General features: G+C 37.2%; 1 protein-coding gene and 1 pseudogene across 1 annotated transcript in view; both read right to left on the minus strand.

Annotated features, from left to right (window-relative positions):
* Positions 1–1,397: 1,397 nt before the first annotated feature.
* LOC144219780 (ribonuclease SLFN12 pseudogene) lies at positions 1,398–7,839 on the minus strand (annotated as a pseudogene).
* Positions 7,840–17,675: 9,836 nt separating this feature from the next.
* The window catches only part of LOC144219781 (uncharacterized), a 27,726-nt gene continuing 25,477 nt past the window's right edge, over positions 17,676–19,924 (minus strand). The window contains 3 exon segments of the mRNA XM_077749868.1: positions 17,676–18,121; positions 18,124–18,249; positions 18,360–18,629. Coding sequence (XP_077605994.1) covers positions 17,676–18,121; positions 18,124–18,249; positions 18,360–18,629 — 842 coding nt within the window.

Here is a 19,924-nt window from a genome sequence, read left to right on the forward strand (position 1 = left end):
TGCAACCCATTGTTTTTGCAAATATAGCAAATGCTGAGCCCTACATCAACTCAAGTGGGTATCCACTTAAAAAACAAAGAAAAAAAAGAAAGAAAGTCCTATTCTCAAATCCTACATGACAATATCCTGGCCAGGAACTCATGGTTGGAGATGACATTGCCTCAGACAACATCACCCCAGCCCAAGATCTTGCCATAGGAGATAACTTCACCCCCTGCGCTGGAGAACAACTTCGGCCCAAATACGAAAACCTCTGCCTCAGCGACATCCATGGACTGTGTCTCCTAAGGGACAAATTGGACGCAGGACATTTTTTGCTTTTTCTTCCTTTGCTATTACTGATTCTATTGTGTTTCTGTGTCACTGTCTACGTAGCCCATGATCCTGATATACTGCTTGCTTTCTGCCAAATCATATACTCCTACATTCCCATGCCAAAAGAGAAATATGATAGAGATTACTACTATCTATGCCATTCTAAAAATCAATGGATATCATTGCTTTCTGAAGGAGGCATCTGCCTCATATTAGTCAACCTTGTAATCCCCTGGGGAAAGGACAATACACTCTCAATGCCTTCTCCTACTAATCCCTCCAGCTGTGACAACCTATCTTACCCTGCATCTCTGACCATGACAACTCAATCCGCTTGGTCACATACACATGCTACTAGTGTGTAGGGGAGGGTGTGTAGATTCAAACCTTCTTTCCATGACAATATGCTTCTTTTCCATTTCAACTTTTTATTAAGTATAACATACATAGTTAAAAGTACATAAACCACAAGTGTATGGCCCAATATATTTTCACAAAGTAAACACACTTGAGAGACCACCAGTAAAAACAAGATATTGAATATTCCCGTTAGGTTGGCAGCCCTCTTCATATGTCTTCTAGAAATATTTCCCCCTGTCACCTCCATAAATTCAATTAAAATACATTAAAAATCTCAGGTATATTTTGAGATACTGTTTCTGCAGGCATCTGGTGGCTTCATCAGTATTTATATTTTCCTTGTAAATGTTTCAAACCATCATATAATATCATGTACCACTAACTGGCCCATTATTCATAAGCACATTCTTCCCATGGTCACATTGTTTTAGCCAGTAGTACCAATAAAATTGTCTTACCATTGGTTAATTTTGAACCTAATTTTTTTCCAAATTGTCTCTGTTTCAGATATGGTTTCCTGCTGATACTGAAGACAATAAGCAATTCATAATCCAGGTAACAGATTCTTTCATTTTTCCAAATATTTCTTGACCTACAATATGCCAGGTGTACCAAGTTCTGCAAGTTCCAGTGGAGCACCTTGAGGGCAAAGTCCATGCCAATGGTGGCTTGGTAGTGTGAGGAATTCTAGTGCACATAATGCTTCATGATATCTGCTTTGTCTATGTCACACTACTAGCAGCTTGTAAAATTCCTCGTGCAAGGTCTGCATCCTGGCAACTGGCCTGCTGTGCCGGGCACGACTGGGGAAACCCATCTGGGGTTTGGCACTGGAGAGCCTCAGGGAGTACGTGTATGCTTATGTTCATTTTTTCCGTATTTTATATTTTGGTTCATACATTCATCAGCTGCATTTCACTACAAGGTAGTTTTTCAAGAACATATTTGAGAATTATGTTCCTTAACTTCTTTGATAAGTGTTTGTTTGTTTAGAGTCAAATGACATCTAGGTTTGATAAAATATGCCTATGTAATACATAAACTTAATTGTCTTCAGAATTCTGTATGCATTCCTTTAATACTTCTGGCATTAAACACAGCAATAGAGAAGGCTGAGGACTTGCTGGTGAATTTAGGTTCCAAGAGCCCACTAAATATACGCTAATTGAATGTCTTAGACATGGACTCATAACACCCAACCAAGGGCTCATCCAGCTCTGTTGAGCTTCATCTTAGTTCCCAGCTCATCTTAGATGACTGGAAAATTCAAGCTCTAGTGTTCCTTCCTCTTCTTCTTTTTTAAAAAAATTATTATTTTTTAAAAATGTTTACTTATTTTTGAGAGAGACAGAGTGAGAGCAGGGAAGGGACAGAGAGGGAGGAAGACACAGAATCTGAAGCAGGATCCAGGCTCTGAGCTGTCAGCACAGATCCCAACGCGGGGCTCAAACTCAGGAACCGCGAGATCGTGACCTGAGCCGAAATCGGACACTTAACTGACTGAGCCACCCAGGCGCTCCTTAAAAAAATATTAAATATTTATTTATTTTTGAGAGATGGAGACACAGAGTGCAAGCAGGGAGGAACAGAGAGAGGGGGAGACACAGAATCTGAAACAGGCTCCATGCTCTGAGCTGTCAGCAAAGAGCCCAACACAGAGGTCAAACTCAAGGACCGTGAGATCATGACCTGAGCCAAAGACCGACGATTACCCGACTAGGTTACCCAGGCAATCCTCCATACCCCTTATATTTTATCTGCAGGTATCTTTAGGTCTAAAGTGAATCCTTATAGGCAGCATATAGATGGGTCTTATTTTCTCATCCATTCTGATACCTTATGTCTTTTGATTGAAGGATTTAGTCCATTTACATTTAAGTGGATTATTGAAAAATACAAATATAGTGCCTTTGGGCCACCTGTAGAGTTGGCTTCTGGTGATGTCTCTGGTCCTTTCTGGACTTTGTTGCTTTTGGTCTTTTTTTTTTTTTGTTTTTTTTTTTTTTTTTTTAATTTTTTTTTTACTTTGTTTATTCTCCACTGAAAGAATCTCCCTTAAAATTTCTTGTAGGGCTGGATTAGTGATCTCAAACTTCCTTTAGTTTTTGTTTGTTTGTTTGTTTGTTTCTTGTCCGGGAAACTCTTTATCTCTCCTTCTAGTTTGATTAAGAGCCTTGCTGGATAAAGAGTTCTTGCCTGCATATTTTTTCAATTCAGCATGTTGAATATATCCTGCCATTCCTTTCTGGCCTGCCAAGTTTCTATGAACAGGTCTGCTGTGAATCTGATCTGTCTTCCCTTGGAGATTAAGAACTTTTTTCCCTTGCTGCTTTCAGGATTCTCTCCTTGTCAGTGTATTTTGTGAATTTGACTATGACATGTCTTGGTGATGGTCAGTTTTTGTTGAATCTAATGGAAGTTCTCTGTGCTTCTTGGCTTTTGATGCCTGTGTGTTTTGCCAGATTAGGAAAATTTTCAGCTATAATTTGCTCACATAAGACTTTTACCCCATTTTTCTCTCTCTTCATATTCTGAGACTCCTGTGATTCTATTGTTATTCCTTTTTAGTAATTCACTGAGTTCTCTAAGTCTTTTATCTAGATCTTTTGCCTTTGTTTCCTTCTTTTGTTTCTTCTTTATTATTTTCCATAATTTTATCTTCTGTCTCACTGATCCACTGCACTGCTTCATCCATCCGTGCTGTCACAGTATCCATTTAAGATCACATCTCATTTATAATATATTTAATTTCATCCTGACTACATTATATTTCCTTTATTTCCAAAGAAAGGGATTCTATTGTGTCTTCCATGCTTTTTTCACACTCAGTTAGTATTTTTATAGTAGTGGTTTTAAATTCTAGTTCGGACATCTTACTTGTATCTGTGCTGATAGAGTCCCTGACCTTCATTCCTTCCGATTCTCTTTTGGGGTGAATTTTTCCATCTTGTCATTTTGGAGGAAGAAAAAAATAATAAAATAAAAATTAAAAATTAAAAACAAAGCAAAATCAAAGAAAGGAAACTAGATCCTCAATGTGTTTCAGTCTGCTTATTGAAAGAAGCATGATAGAATAGAGAATAAAAGAAAGGAAAGGAAATATATTTTAATTAAAAAATATAAGTAGTGAAATAGAATAAAATAAAATACAGAAAATACAATAAATGATTTAAAAATAATTCAAAAATAAGAAATAATTTGTTCTTTCTGCCAAGTTCTATGGCTCAAGTTATTCATATTGTTGTGTTAATCCTCAAATCAATTTCTTAGGTGTTCAAAAACGGTGTGATGCTGATCTAGCTGCGTGTCAGGAATGAGTCAAGCTCAGAGTCTCCATACTGCTCCCCCATCTTCACTCCTCCTCTAAATTGAAACTTTTAAAGGAAAACATCATTCACAAGAACAAAAAAAAAGTAAAAGAACCTAGTAATAAATGTAACAAAAGATAGAAAAGCTTGTATACAGAAATATATAAGATTTTAAAGACATGAAAGAAAATATGAATGAATGAGGACACTTCCTATGTTAAAGAGTACAAAGACAGACTAATATAGATATGGCATTTCTTCCCAAATCTATCTATAGATATATGAAACTGCAATTAAAATCCTGGAAGGAATTTTTTTTGTGTGGCAGTGAAGCAGATTCTAATTTTCTATGAGAGAGTAAATGACTAAAATTACCAAGAAACTCTCAAAGGAAAAGAATGAACATAAGAAGGTTTATCTTGACAGATACTGAAACTTAATATAACATTATAACATTAACAGAGTATAGCATATGTAAGGACCAACAGATTGACCAATGGCATAAGAAGAGATTCTAGAAATGCAGTTGTATATAGATATACTTAATAATATGGTGGTGGTGGCATGACAGATTAGTGGTGAAAGTGTGGAACTATTCAATACTTGGAGCTGGCAAAATGGTTAACCACATGGAGTAAAATTTAATAGCAACCCTACAGCAGTATCTATTGAGATGGATTGAGGATTTCAACAATAATACAACATGCAAAACTTTAAAACTTCTCGAAGAAAATGAAGGGAAATCTCGTTGTAACTTTAGAGTAGAGAAGAGTATCTTACTAAGGTACAAAGAACACTGGACCACAAAATTAAAATAATATTGACAATCTTAAAATTTACAACTAACAATTACCATGCTATACCTTCAGAAAAGAGAATATGTAAGCCACAGAATTGGAGACTACATCTGTCATCTGTAATACCTGTGAGCAAAAGAGGAATTGAATTCTACAGTCTATAAGTTACTATGACAAATCAATAAGAAAAAGACAAAAGTCCTATAGAAAAATGGCCACAAGGCACAATGGGTATTTTTAGAAGACTAAATACAACTTATGGCCAATAAGTATGAGGAAAGACGTTTTGCCAAAATAATAACCAGGGAAATGCATGCCATAAAGAGACACCCATTATTGCCTATTTGAATGAGAAGAAGGAGGATGAGAAAGAAGAGGAGAAAGATGAAGTTTGACAATTAGAGAAATTAGAGGCATTTCTAATATATCGGTGATGGGACTATAGTGAGCCATCTACTCTGAAAAACTTTCTAACATTGTATCAGTACTTGCACACTCACATACATCCTGACTCAGCAATTCTACTTCTAGTTGTGCACCCAAGAGACTCTCTTACAAATACACACCAGAAGACTGAAAATCAATATTCAAGGTAACACGGTTCAAATAGCAGAAAATAACATGTTTCCCCCAAACAATAACAACAAAAACAGATAAATCAGAGATGTGGAGTACAGATGGCGTTTCTCCAGTAACTGAATATAGTCATGTGTGAGTCTGGTCCTCAGTCTAGACTTCCGAGTGACATGATCCACTTCTTTTCTTGTTTAAACTAAACTGGTTCTCTTGCTTTCAGTTAAACCAGCTTCTATTACATCAAGGAATGTCTATTCAAAATCTAAAACATTAGACTTTAACATATTCGATGACTAAAAATATCAAAGTATTCCCATCAACACCTGTGCATGCTTTGATGACAAATTTCAAGATGGCACTGATATGAAGGAGGCTTGAACATACTCATCCCACAATTGCAAAGAAGCTAGAATTAAACAACCTGAAAGGGCATGTTTCTGTTGCTCACTTACCAAATTCCCAACAGCCCAACTCCTGGGGATCCATGAGAACAGTCTGTCTTAAACAGGAAAAATCTGAAAAGATAAAAATCACATTCCTAATTTGCTACAAGAGAGACCCTCCCCCCACTGAACTAATGCATAGTATATCAAAATTCTGCTTAGATTTAACCCCATTTTCCCAGTAGAAATATTGTTAGATATTGTGATTAGATTCCTAGGTCAGATACAGAGTGCAATCCTAAACCATTTCATCCTTGATGCTGCTGGAACACACTGTACCCAGAATGAAAATTAATAGGAAAACTTCATTAAGTCATTGAATATATTACCATGTGACTGGGTTCATTTTAAAGACAAGTGAAATTCAAAAATGAGGTGGCTAATGAAGGACAGCTGAGTTTTGTGAAGATTCCAAGGGAGTACCTTGCATTTTCAGAGATTTTAAAGTTGCTAGTGTGATCTAACTTCATTTGGGACTTCCCTTTTCTAAAATCACATAAACTAGCAGCATTATTCATTTTTTAAAAAAATCACTCCACTTTAGGGTTACATTTTACTCACAAATGGAACAACAGAAGAGGAAGAGGGAAGAAGTTTTAAAGAAAATAAATAGAGAGGCGTAAAGAAAGATGAAAGAACAAGTAAATAAAAAACGCAAGTGTTCCTCACAGAAAGAAATGGACAGTTATTGAACTGAGCTCAGAAAGAAAAAGCATTCAACAAGTTTTTTCATTGAGAGTAAGTAAAGAAATGAAAGGGAGGAAAAATAGGGTTAATTGGATCTTTTCATGAGATTGTGCTACTGAGAGAAGAACGTTCCATATTCTGTATGGAATAGCGATCTTCTAAGTAGGTAGAAGAAAAGAAGAGAGTAAACAATTGAGTGTATCCACCAGACACTAGTATATTAGGTATTGAAATGTGAAAACTATGATCTCACCCCAAATCCCAAATTAAAAACCTGTCTGCCATCCTAGCCAAATGTATCTTCATTCCTAATCTCCCTTCCTCACCTGGGTTAGCAGGCAACATTGTGGAAGTCCATTCCTCCACGGTAAACTGCTTCACTTTGTTGTCTTTCACATGCCAGGATTCCGGCTCCTTAGCAAACACCACACAGCAGAATGGACGTATTTTGAGTGCACAGACATATCTACAAGCATTTCTTTCATCATATACTGGAATGAATTTGCATGTGGATTTTATGTGCTTCTTCTGCCTACAGAAGTGGTAGATAGGCAGCTCCCTAATGTGTTTTTTTATCTCTGTTTCTATCCTGTTAAAATCTTCCACTCTTGTTTTAAAGCCAATTACTTCTTTTTCTTCATTTAAAACAATAAACAAATATCCCCCATCAGTATTTGCAAAAGCAGAAACATAATGAGGGAGGATCTCTTTAACGCGTTGTAACCACTTTCCTGTTGAGAAGGCTTTCATTTCAACATGTGTAGATTCAGTAAAGGGGACTTTTTCTTTGTACCTAAGTTGTGTCCTGTTAAAAAAGGCATCAGCCAAGTCCTTTATGTCACTCTCTTTTTGTACATCTGCCTGTGGAGGCAATTTAGGTCCAGACAATCTCCTTCCAGTTTTGCTCTTGGCCTTGAGGATCTCCAGTGTATCAGTGACACGCATCATATTTGTACATGTTACATCCCTTCTGTACAAATTGGTCTTTAAGGTGACAATCTGTAAACCAGAGGTTTCTGAGCTCCATGAGTTGACAAAAATGTTAAAATATTTATCTTTCTGCATAAAGGCTAAGTAGTTATGAATAGATGGAAGAATATTTGCAAAAGATTTTTCCAAATCTTGTCCTATTCCATCTCTTTGGTAACTATAGTTTTCATTCTCAATTTCAACCTCGATCATTCCCCCTCCAGAATTCAGTAAAGCAATAACAGCTTGTAAGATGTCTTCATTCTGCTTTTTACACAGTTTACGATCTTTCATTTTGTTTCTATTCTTCGCCCCAAGAGTGACTCTTCCCACATTTAAAACAAGCTGAGCAGAGTTAATTTCCAAATTAACATTAATGTTCATTTTCCCAGTAGCCATTCAATTTCCAAGCAGAAATCTTTTCCTGTAAAAGAGAAAGAGCCATGAGTATAGAACCTGAGAAGGAAAGACAGCAAACTTTGTATGGTGAGTTGAACTGAGTACAATCCTTTGCTATATATATTCCACTAGATGCTATGGAAAAGATATAGGTTAAAATATTTTTTGATAGATTTTGAGCTAAGACTATAATAATTTTTATTCCTGTGAAGTTTTCAATATTTTTAAAAATATACCACTTTTTAAAATACTCTCTACACCCACTGTAAGGCTTGAACTCACAACTCCAAGGTCAAGAGACACATGGTCTACCAACTGAACCACTCAGATGCCTAAATTTTTCAGTTTTTTGTCATAGTTTTATATGACCCTCTTATAATTGTTTTCATCTCATCTTTATCTGTGTTTATATCCATTTTCTTTTTTAAAAAATTTTTTAATGTTTTTTATTTCTGAGAGAGAGAGAGAGAAAGAGAGACAGTGTGAGCAGAGGAGAGAGAGAGAGATACAGAATTTGAAGCAGGCTCCAGGCTCTGAGCTAGCTGTCACCACAGAGCCCGATGCAGGGCTCGAACCCAAAAACTGTGAGATCATGACCTGAGCCAAAGTCGGACACTCAACCAACTGAGCCTCCCAGGAGCCCCTATCCCTTTTCAAATCCCTTATTTTCTTTCTCCTTCCCTTCAGTAAGCCCTTGTGGGGAACTTATTTATGTTTTTTATCTTCTCAGTGAACCAGATTTTATATATTACTTACACTTTTCTTTTCAATGATTGCAACTTTTACCGAATTTTCTCCTTTTATTCAGGAATCCTTCAGGAAAATTCACAGTTAGCGTCTAAAGACACCCAGCAATGTGCCATGTTAATAATTTTTCCATCTTGTTTGGATGAATTAGATTCACAAATTTTGGCTAACTGATCTTAAGCAAGGTGGGCCAAGTTACTGTACCTTCTCCCCATCAGACATTTATGTTTTCAGTGATGTAAAATTCTTCTGTACCAGATGTCTGCTTTATATAAGTATTTCCAATCCATTAGTTCTGTCCCTTTAAAGTCTACTGGGGTCACAGCTTCGGTATAGATGGCTTAGAGATAGTTGAGAGTAAGTCTATCACAGGCAAGAATCACTACACTAGACTAGGAAAGGTCATAAATGGGTCAGAATATTCTTGTCTTCTGCTACTGGACCAGTATCCTGCAGAGGCTCAGCTTATACCTGGTGAATGTCAATTCTGTCTCTATACATTCCTGGTCCTATGCAAACATTAGTTATGAACTGAATGTTTGTGCCTCCACAATTCATTTAATCCTAATTAAGACTCCAACTCTTATTGTAGAGCTGTTTATTTTCCCAGGAATTCTATCAAATATTTGGTTTATATGCTTAGGAGCTCTGATGTTTGATGCACACATGTTTACAGGTATTATATCTTCTTGGTGAACTCATTCTTTTCTCATTATATAAAGTCTTCATCCCTTATGACCACTTTTGATTTAAAGTTTAATTTGTTTGATATTAGTGTAGAAACCTCTGTTCTCTTTTGGTTACTAGTTGCATAGAAGAAATTTTTCAATCTTCCACTTTCAACTGAAGTTGAACACTTAGACCTAACATGAGTCTTTTGATACAGATGGCCAACAGTTATGTGAAAAAAAGTGCTCTTCATTACTAATCACTACGGAAATGCAAAACAAAACCAAAGTGAAATAAAACCTGATATCTATCAGAACGGCTAAAATTAAAAAGACAAGAAATTAAAAAGTGCTGACAAGGGTGTAGAGAAAAAAGAACCTTCGTGCACTGTTGGTCAGAAGATAAATTGGTGCAGCCACTGTGGAAACAAAGTAGAAGTTCTTCAAAGAATTAAAAATAAAAATACCATAAGATATAGTAATTCAACTACTGGGTATCTACTGAAAGAAAACAAAAACACTAATTTGAAAAGATATATGCACTCTTATGTTTACTGCAGTGTTATTTATAATAGCCAAGATATGGACGTAACCTAAGTGACCACTGAAAGAGAAAAGGATAAAGATGTGGTACACACACACACACACACACACACGTGCATGCACACACACACTGGAATATTACTCAGCCATAAAAAGGATGAGATTGAGTAATTTGTAATAACATGAATGGACCTAGAATTTATTGCATTAAGTGAAATAAGTCAGACTGGGAAAGAGAAATACTGTATTATTTAATTTTTATGTGGAATCTGAAAGAAAGAAAGAAAGAAAGAAAGAAAGAAAGAAAGAAAGAAAGAAAGAAAGAAAGGAAGGAAGGAAGGAAGGAAGGAAGGAAGGAAGGAAGGAAGGAAGGAAGGAAGGAAGACCATATCTGTAAATACAGAAACAAACTCATGGTTTCCAGAGGGAAGGGAGTGGGAAGAATTTTAAAATGGGTGAAGGGGAGTGGGAGATACAAGTTTCCAGTATGGAATGAATAAGTCCTGAGAATTAAAGGCACAGCATAAGGAATATAGTCAATGTTATCCTAATAGTTTTGTATGGTACAGATGGTAGCTATGTGTGCAGTGAGCAAAGCATAATGTAGAATTTGTCAAGTTGCTATGTTGTTGTATACCTGAAACTAATGTAACATGCTTGTCAACTACCCACAAATAATGTTTTTGCAATAAAAATAATATAAAATAAATAAAATGAGTCTTTTGCAAATAGCACATCGATGAATCCAGGTTTTTAAAATCTATTCTGTGAATCTATGTCTTTTGCTTACCCAGGGTAATCCATTTATATTGAAAATAGTTACAGATAGTGAAGGACTTACTATTTTCATTTTGTCGTGCTTTCTGTATGTGTTCTAGCTTTTATCACTCATTTCCTCCCTTATTGCTTTCCTTTGTGTTTAATTAATTTTCCCCATAGTTAGCCTTAGGGTTCATTCTTACTATTGTACTTTCTGGCTGTCTGGACAAATGTATAATAACACATATCCATCATTATACTATCACACAGAGTGTTTTCATTGCCCTAAATATCCTCTGTGCTCTGCCTATTCTTCTTGTGCCAACTCCCAATCCCTGACAACTACTGATATTTTTACTGTTTCCCTAGTTTTGCTTTTTCCAGAGTGTCATATACTTGGAATCACACAGTATGTAACCTTTTCAAATTGGCTGCTTTCACTAGTAATATGCATTTAGGAGTCCTCTGGAAGGACATCAGGATTGCTTCCAAATTTTGGCAATTATGAATAGACCTGCTAAAACATCCATGTGCAGGTTTTGTGTAAATATAAGATTTCAATTCCTTTGGATAAATGCCAACGATCAAGATTGCTGGATTATATGATAAGAGTTTGTTTATAAGAAAATGCCAAACTATCTCGCAAAGTGGCTATCCCATTTTACATTCCACCAGCAATTAATAAGATTTCCTGTTGCTCCATATCCTTGTCAACATTTGATGTTGTTAGTGTTCTGGATTTGAGCCATTCTAATAGGTATGTAGTGGTATCGCATTGCATTAATTTGCATTTCACTGATGACATATGATGTAGAACATATTTTCATATGCATATTTTCCATTTGTATATCTTCTTTTGTGAGATATTTGTTAAAGTCTTCAGCTCAATTTTTAAAATAATTTTTAATGTTTCTTTATTTTCAAGATGGGGGAGGGGCAGAAAGAGAGACGGAGAAACAGAATTTGAAGAAGCAGCTCTGAGCTGTAGGCATGGAGCCCGACATGGGGCTTGAACTCACAAACCACGAGATCATGATGTGAGTCAAAGTTGGACACTTAACTGACTGAGTCACCCAAGCACCCCTTCAGCTCATTTTTTAATGGGGTTGTTTGTTTTATCATTGTTGAGTTTTAAGAATTCTTTGTATAGTTTAGATAACAGTACTTTATCAGATGTGTCTTTTGCAAACATTTTCTCCCAGTCTATTCCTTGTTTTTTCATTCTCTTGACATCATCTTTTGTAGAGCAGTTTTTTTATTTTTAGTGAAGTCAGGCTTCTCAATTCCTTATTTCATGGATCATGCCCTTGATGTTGTAGCTAAAAAGTCATCCTGATACCCAAGGTCATCTAAGTTTTCTCTTAAATTATTTTCTAAGTGTTCCATAGTTTTGAATTTTACAGTTAGGTCTGTGAACCACTCTGAGTTAATTTTTATGAAGCGTGGAAAGTCTGTGTCTAGATTCATTTTGGGGGAGGAGATGTGGATGTGCAGTAGTTCTAGCCTCATTTGTTGAGAAGACTATCTTTGCTCCATTGGATTGCCTTTGTTCATCTGTCAAAGATCAGTTGATCATATTTATGTGGGTCTCTATTCCATTCCATTGATATATTTCTATTCTTTGACCACTACCATGCTGCCTTGATAGCTTTATCTTTGTTAAACCTACAATAAGTCAGGTAGCATCGGTCCTCCAACATTGTTCTTCCCCTTTAATGTTGTGTTGGCCATTCCAGGTCATTAGCCTCTCCATATAAACTTTAGAAACAGTTTGTGGATATCCAAAAAACATTTTCCTGGGATTTTGACTGGGATTGCATTGAATCTACAAATAAAGTTGGTAAGAACTGAGATTTTGACAATAGCGACTCTTTCTATCCATCAACATAGAATATCTCCATTTAAAAAAAAAATCTTCTTTGATATCTTTCATCAGAGCTTGGTAGTCTTCTTACTATAGATATTTTACATGTTTTGGTAGATTTATACTTAAATATTTCATTTTGGGGAGGTACTAATGTAAATGGTATTATGTTTTTAATTTCAAATTCCACTTGTTCATTGCTCTATATAGGAAAGTGACTTGACTTTTGTATCTTAACCATGTATCCTTCAATGGTATTCTATTGCTTATTAGTTCCAGGAGTTTGGGTTTTGTTTTATTATCAATCCCTTTGGATTTTCTCTATAGGTGATCATGTTCTCTGTGGACAAAGACAATTTTATTTCATCCTTCCCAATATGTATACCTATATCCTCTTTTCCTATCTTACTCCATTAGCAAGGAATTCCTGTACAATGTTGAAAAGTAGTGGTGAGAGGGGACATCTTTGCTTCATATTTCATCTCAGTGGAAAAGCTTCAAGTTTCTTCCCATTAAATATGATGTTAGTAGTAACCTTTTTGTAGATATTTCTTATCAAGTTGAGGAAGTGCCCTTCTGTGCCTAGTTTACTTTTTATCATAAATAGGTGCTGGGTTCGGCCAAATGTTTTTCCTGATCTCTTGAACTCTGTTCATTTTTCTCATCTCTACCTCTTTGAGTATATTTACGAACTGTGCTAAAGCCTTCATCTAGTATGTCTAATGTCTGGGCTTCTCAAAGACTGGTTCTGCCACTTTACTTTCTTCTTTTGCATTGGCCATGATTCCCTGTTTCTTTTTATGCTTTGTGAGATTTTTGTTGAAAATCAGGCATCTGAAAAACCACCTCCTCTCCCAGTCTTTCTATGCCAGGGAAGTCCTTCACTGGTTAACTGGGCATGCTCTGAGCATAGAGAATCAGTCTCACATGGGGAAGCTTAAAGTCTTTTCAGGTCTTTCCTGAAAATGAGTCTTGTCTGTGCCTTACTCAACTATTCCATATACAGTAGCTGCTTTTGAATGTCTTCATTTCCCAAAATCTCAACCCAGGTCCCTCGCTGTAATATTTTTTTCCTAAACATCTGCAAATATGTAATCTCCCTGAAACTTTTATGAGTAGTGACTACCACTTTTCCCCACCTGAGAACTGAATTGGGCAGTACAGTGAGCCACCCTTCTGTACCCAGACAGATTAGAACACGACAAATAAGATCTGTTCTGCCACCTCCAGTTCAAGGGAGGGAACAGAGCTGCTACCTCTTCCAGACCAAAACCTTGCCACACTGGGGAGGGACTGAAGTAAAGGCAAGTACAAAAGTCATATATAATTATTTTTGTTAAATAATGATTAGCTATTCTTTAAAACCTTAACTGCTGTATAACCTCACATATATTATTAATATACCATTACTTAACTATTCCCCTACAGCTAGGAATTGAAGTTGCCTTCAATTGTTCATTTTAACTATACCAGCATTTTGGATCACTTATACTGAGGCTTGGATAGGTTAATCACAACTTCTACTTTCACTGAGTGTGAGAGTCCTCTGGCAAAGAACTTCAGCTTTGTATACACATATGGTTCAAACAGATATAAAGACCTTTTGGGTTAGGGAATAGGGGCCACAACAAGCAGACAGAAAAGAAGCTTCACCTTGGCTTATTTCTGGTAGGAATGGAGCCCTGTATGGGAAAAATCATACTGTGAAGAATGAGTCTGCTTCTGTGGAAATAAAGGCTGATGCTAAATCATGAAGCTATACTTGATCTCAGATACATATATAAGCATATAAAGCATACACACACATACACACACACATACACACACACACAAAGGTTTCTAAAATTTGGGTTACTGGACAAAGGGATGAAATATTTAAAAGATCTTGACACATATGATCAAATGGTTTTGGGAAGAATTGCATCCAATTTTTCTCTAGTAACTTTGTTTTGAGAAGGATCCCTGTAAATTTTGGGGATAGGAGGTTATGGTTCCAAGTATATTAGAAGGCAGCACCATTTCTTCAGAGTTGCCTGAAACCTCAGAGCTGAGCCAAAAGGAAGCTGCCTTCTTAAGAAATCTGGGGACCTAGTCATTCATTCAAATAGGCTCCCTGGGCCTGGGTGCCTAAAAGAAAACTTTTTTAAATATTTTATTTATTTTTGAGGGAGAGAGAGAGACAGCATGAGCAGGGGAGGGTCAGAGAGAGAGGGAGACACAGAATCCGAAGACAGGCTCCAGGCTCTGAGCTGTCAGCACAGAGCCTGAGGCGGGGATCGAACCCACGAACCATGAGATCATGACCTGAGCCGAAGTCAGACGCTTAACTGACTGAGCCACCCAGGCGCCCCTAGAAGAAAACTTTTGAACATGATCCTGAAGGATCCTGTGAGGTCCACTCAAAAGAGAAGCTGACAGAAGTCTCTACTCCTGGTTGATGAACAACAATGAATCCAGCTAAGCACAGTCATTTAAATTTAAAACTTAACAATACTCTCGGGCATGGGGGTGACTCAGTTGGTTTAGCTTCCCATTCTTGATATCAGCTCATGGTTCATGAGATCTAGCCCCACATTGGGCTCTGTGCTGACAGCATGGAGCCTGCTTGGGATTCTCTCTCTTCCTCTATCTATCCACCTCCTCCATGCATGCTTGCTCTCCCAAAATAAATAAAAACTTAAATAAATGAATAAATAAATAATCTAAATAATAGCCTTAATGTGGCCTAGTTATGCCAAAAAGCAGATGTATATACCTGCCATGCTATGCTTTGTCCACAGTATTATACCACAATTAACGTTCTTTAGATCCAATTTCTTTTGTATTCAGGAATATTTTATGTTTTCAAAGTATTTAGAATTCTTAATTAGAAATACAAAGGCAATGGGATTATCTATCAGGTACTAAAAGTACTCCTGAATTAAATCACTCACATTCCCTTCTTAAAAAATGAAACCAAACCTTGAATCACATTGCTATTTAAGATTTCTGACAATAAGGAATTAAGACCAAGATATACTAGAGTACAAAATCCTGAAATTCTGAGCATGAAAATAATTTATTAGATATCTGGTTTATTCAAACATTAGGCCTACTGAAGACACAATTAACAGAGCTCATGAAGTAGGGGGGAAAAAAGGAAAAACAAAACAACCCATCCAGCACCTGCTTCACTGCAAATTTCCTGGGGACAAAATGTATGCATTCTGTATTATAGTCTCACCCTAAAGCATCCATATGTGTTTGATGCTGATTAACTTGAATAGGAGATGACAAACGTTCTATACATCAATTTGGCAAGTAGCATTAGTGATGCAACTTTCAGAAACATTCTTAGGCACAAAAAAATAGCACTGCCTGCAGTGAGAGTCTTTGATAATCAAAGTATCTCACTAAATATATCTTACAAATAAGAAAGAAAATACAAGCACTTTTGCTAATGGACTGCTTTAAATATCAGGGAAAATATCATAATGAGATCTTGTATGAGCTTGAAACATAATTGTTATACTCAACTTTTGATCAATTCTGAACTTATACTGTGTTATTAAAAATTAGAGGAGGGGCGCCTGGGTGGCTTAGTCGGTTAAGCGTCCGACTTTCGCTTAGGTCATGATCTCGCAGTTCGTGGGTTCGAGCCCCGCGTCGGGCTCTGTGCTGACTGCCAGCTCAGAGCCTGGAGCCTGTTTCAGTCTGTGACTCCCTCTCTCTCTGACCCTCCCCTGCTCATGCTGTCTCTCTCTCTCTCTCCTAGAAAAAAAAAATAAAAATAAAATAAAAATTAGAGGAAAAACTATTTAATCTAAATGAAATTTAGGGAAGATATGCAGGACGATTATAGAAGAGCAGCTGCATTTTTTTTTTTTTGGTTTACTCATTTTAAAAATGTCAAACATTTTCAGTCAAATTTTATTTAAAAAAAAAAAAGCAGCAGCTCACCATGACAAGTCAAGAACCTAAACTAAATATGCACCTGAAAAAAATTTCCAAAAAATCATCAAATGAATCCTCTCCAAATACCCAAATAATGACTTCTGCAGGCCATTTGTTGAGTGGAATCATAAAGAACTGAAGATTTATTGCTATGAAAACAAATCTGTAATACAGTAGTATGAATCTTGGGTATTAAGCATAATCAGCTGAATCAAGTTAAGAAGTTCAAAATCTAATAGGAAATTTGTGTGTGTGAAAGTTGATAAGCCAGATGAACCAAGAGCAACTGAGAGATCTAACTTGTTCAGTGAGACCAGACATTATGTTAAATCTTCATTTTTTAAGGCAATTAAAATTACCATTGCAACAGCACATAGCCCAAATTTTAAAAAATGAAGAAAGCAATTAAAACTATGTTCAAAGAAACTCTAGATGCTGGCGAGGATGTGGGGAAATGCACACCCTCCTACACTGTTGGTGTGAATGTAAACTGGTACAGCCCCTCTGGAAAACAGTGTGGAGGTTCCTCAAAAAATTAACATTAGAACTCCCCTATGACCCAGCAATAGCACTGCTANCCAAAAAAACTATGTTCAAAGAGCCAATTTTTCCCAGCTCAATTTCAGCACCCCAAGGGGAACCAAAAACATCCATGACTATCATAGATGAAAACAAAATGTCATTGGAATCCATTAATTTTCTCCAAGGACATATAAAATCTATATAGAAACTTGATACTATACTATCACAAATTGTACTTCCACAGTTCTGTTTTAATTACCTTTAAACTTGTTTAACATAGTTTTCTTAAGTTGTAAAAATGTTTTCATACTTCTGAAACTGGTTCTGTTCTTTTTCACTTCTTTTTATATCAATATCTAATATACTAGTTACCAGTCCTAATGAGAAAAAAGTCTTAGAAATCTCTTCATTTGGACAACACATTCAGCAGAAGTTACAAATGTGCAAGCAAACCATGAAAGGCACAGCTCCCCTGAAAACACATTTTTGTTGATTGCTTCATTGTCTGAATAGTTTTTACAATGATTCTTGATGAAAGACTCTTTCCATCGTGTAAACATCAGTGTGCACAGTCTCGCCAGTCTGTAGATTCACGTCCTTGGGCAAGAAGGCTGGTTCACAGCTAGTAAAAAGCCAGAGAAGTCCAAGTTTTAATGGCTGATAAACCTTATATCTCTGCAGGAGGAAAGCACTTGTCCTTTTTTGCTACTTAAGAATGTGGCAGAAATGTACGCTGCAGCATCCCAATCAATCCATATATTTTTTCTTTTTTTGTAAATTTGGTCTCAGAATATTTCTGGAAGGGTGACACTTCGAAGAAGCCACTTCTGGGACAGGCTTCCATTGCAGTCTCTAATGCAGGGCACATGGCTCTCCTCTTCTGTGGCTTTATCCAGGCACTGATTACTGTTCACATGCTTCAGGGTTAATGTCACTGGGTCATACTCCCAAAGCTGGTTGCCTTTTATGTGGTGCCATTTGAGCATTGTGACTGGGCCATTAAGTTCGGAGACATCCAAGCAAAGGTCATCTGTTCTAATATCTTTGTTGGCAGTATGAGAGAAAACCTGGTTACCTCCCATACCATGACAGTTAAAAATTCCAACATTTTTGTTCTCTTTTCTAGCCATGTTATCTAGACACTGATCTGTTTCTACATTTCTTATCTCTACCAAAGAGAAATAGTGATGTGGAATTTGTGAATCAGGGTAAATATTTTCTAGGTACCAAAGAAAGGTTTGCATTGTAGTTTGTGTCTTAGTCCAAGTCTTGATGATATATCTCCATAATCTACCTTTGTAACAACTGGACAAATTATGTAGAAGAAATTCTTTTTTTTTTTAAATGTTTTATTTATTTCTAGGAGAGAGAGAGAGACAGCGTGAGCAGGGGAGAGTCAGAGAGAGAGGGAGTCACAGACTGANGCGGAAGTGTGCTCCAAGTCTCGATGTGGAAAACAATCACCACACTTGTTGTATGAAGATTATCTGGATACACCTTTGTTTTACACCCTTCGAAACTAACATCTGGCAAAGATCTGTTGAGCGCGATCATCTCACTTGCCATTAAATTGAACTGATTGATTTTAAACATCTCTTTCAACTTTTCTTGATCCTCTTTAGGAATGACATCTGGTTTCTCCATTTCTCCAGGACCTTCATGAGGCTTTTGTACTGGCTCTAGAACATCCCCAGCAGAAAGTCCTCGCTGCTTTTTTTTCATCATATTCATTGCATTCACTGAAGTAAAGCAGCAGAAACATGTCCAAGAGTGCCCAAATCAAGCAGGTGGCTAGGACCACTTTCCAATATGCAAATTTTCTCATGGCACTTTAACTCAAATGCAAAATTTTAAAATATATATACAAAGATCATGAAAATTATTCCAATCCTGTTTCATCAGCTATCACGTTCATGGCCCTAAGTGGTTTTTCAAATCCATTCATATCCCAAATCCACATGTCCCACAGGTCCTATTCCTGTATTCTTGTTTCGTTGAAGCCAGCCATGGCTGTTCTATTTCTCTTGCTGGTGCAAGTGACCTAATCTCAACCAGGAGGATGCGGGGAGAAACCTCGGTCCGCGGCGTCGGAGGCAGTGGCGGCGGGGGCGGCACGGGGCGCGGNAGGCCTTTAGATCCAGTTTCTTAATATTTCTTACACACGTTTGAGGGATGCCCCAAACATCGGTCAATCTTTCCGGCTGACCTGACAGAAGGGCCCTCCCATCTCTATGCCAAAAGGCTGCAAGAAAATCAGTTCCATGTATGCCCAGCAACACAGCTCCAGTTCCACCATCTTCTGATAGTATAAGCTCTGCATGCAGCCCAAGCTCCCCATTTCTTCTCGAAGCCTCTGCAACTACAGTCCTATCATCTCTCCTCCCAGCCTATTTTCCAGCACCCTCTGCATCAGGCTCTGCCATAGGTGAACCTTTCTGGTTCACCCATCTCATGTACATCTCACCCACAGAGTGCTTAAAGAACATGCCTTCCCATATCTCTAGGAAACTTGACACCCGAAGGAACTGCAGTTGAACCTTATAGAGAGAACCCAGAGCTTGTGGGTTAGCATGGGGTCCTGGCCATTTCACTCCAACACTGTATGTAGCTAACTAAGTAAAACTTCCTAAACCACTACCTTCAGGCATACATCTGAATCACAGTCCTTAAAAACTATGCTGGGAGGGGCGCCTGGGTGGCTCGGACGGTTGGGCGACCTCGGCTCAGGTCATGATCACGTGGTTTGTGCTGACAGCTGAGAGCCTGGAGCCTGCTGTAGATTCTGTGTGTTCCCTTCTCTCTCTGCTCCTTCTCTGTTCCTTCTCTCTCTCTCTCTCTCTCTCTCTCTGTCTCTCTCTCTCAAAAATAAATAAACGTTAAAAAAAAAAAAAGTATGCTGGGAGCTGGAATCTACCAAATCCCTAGGATGTAAAAATCATTGAACTTGAACCTTGGATCTAGGTTATGCTTTAGTATCTCCTCTCAAATCTTTCATACTTTTGACTGTGGGGAAAATTTTTTTCTTCCCGTTTTT

The sequence above is a fragment of the Crocuta crocuta genome, unplaced genomic scaffold, assembly GCF_008692635.1.
Source record: "Crocuta crocuta isolate KB4526 unplaced genomic scaffold, BGI_CrCroc_1.0 scaffold149, whole genome shotgun sequence".
NCBI classification, from domain to species: Eukaryota; Metazoa; Chordata; class Mammalia; order Carnivora; family Hyaenidae; genus Crocuta; species Crocuta crocuta.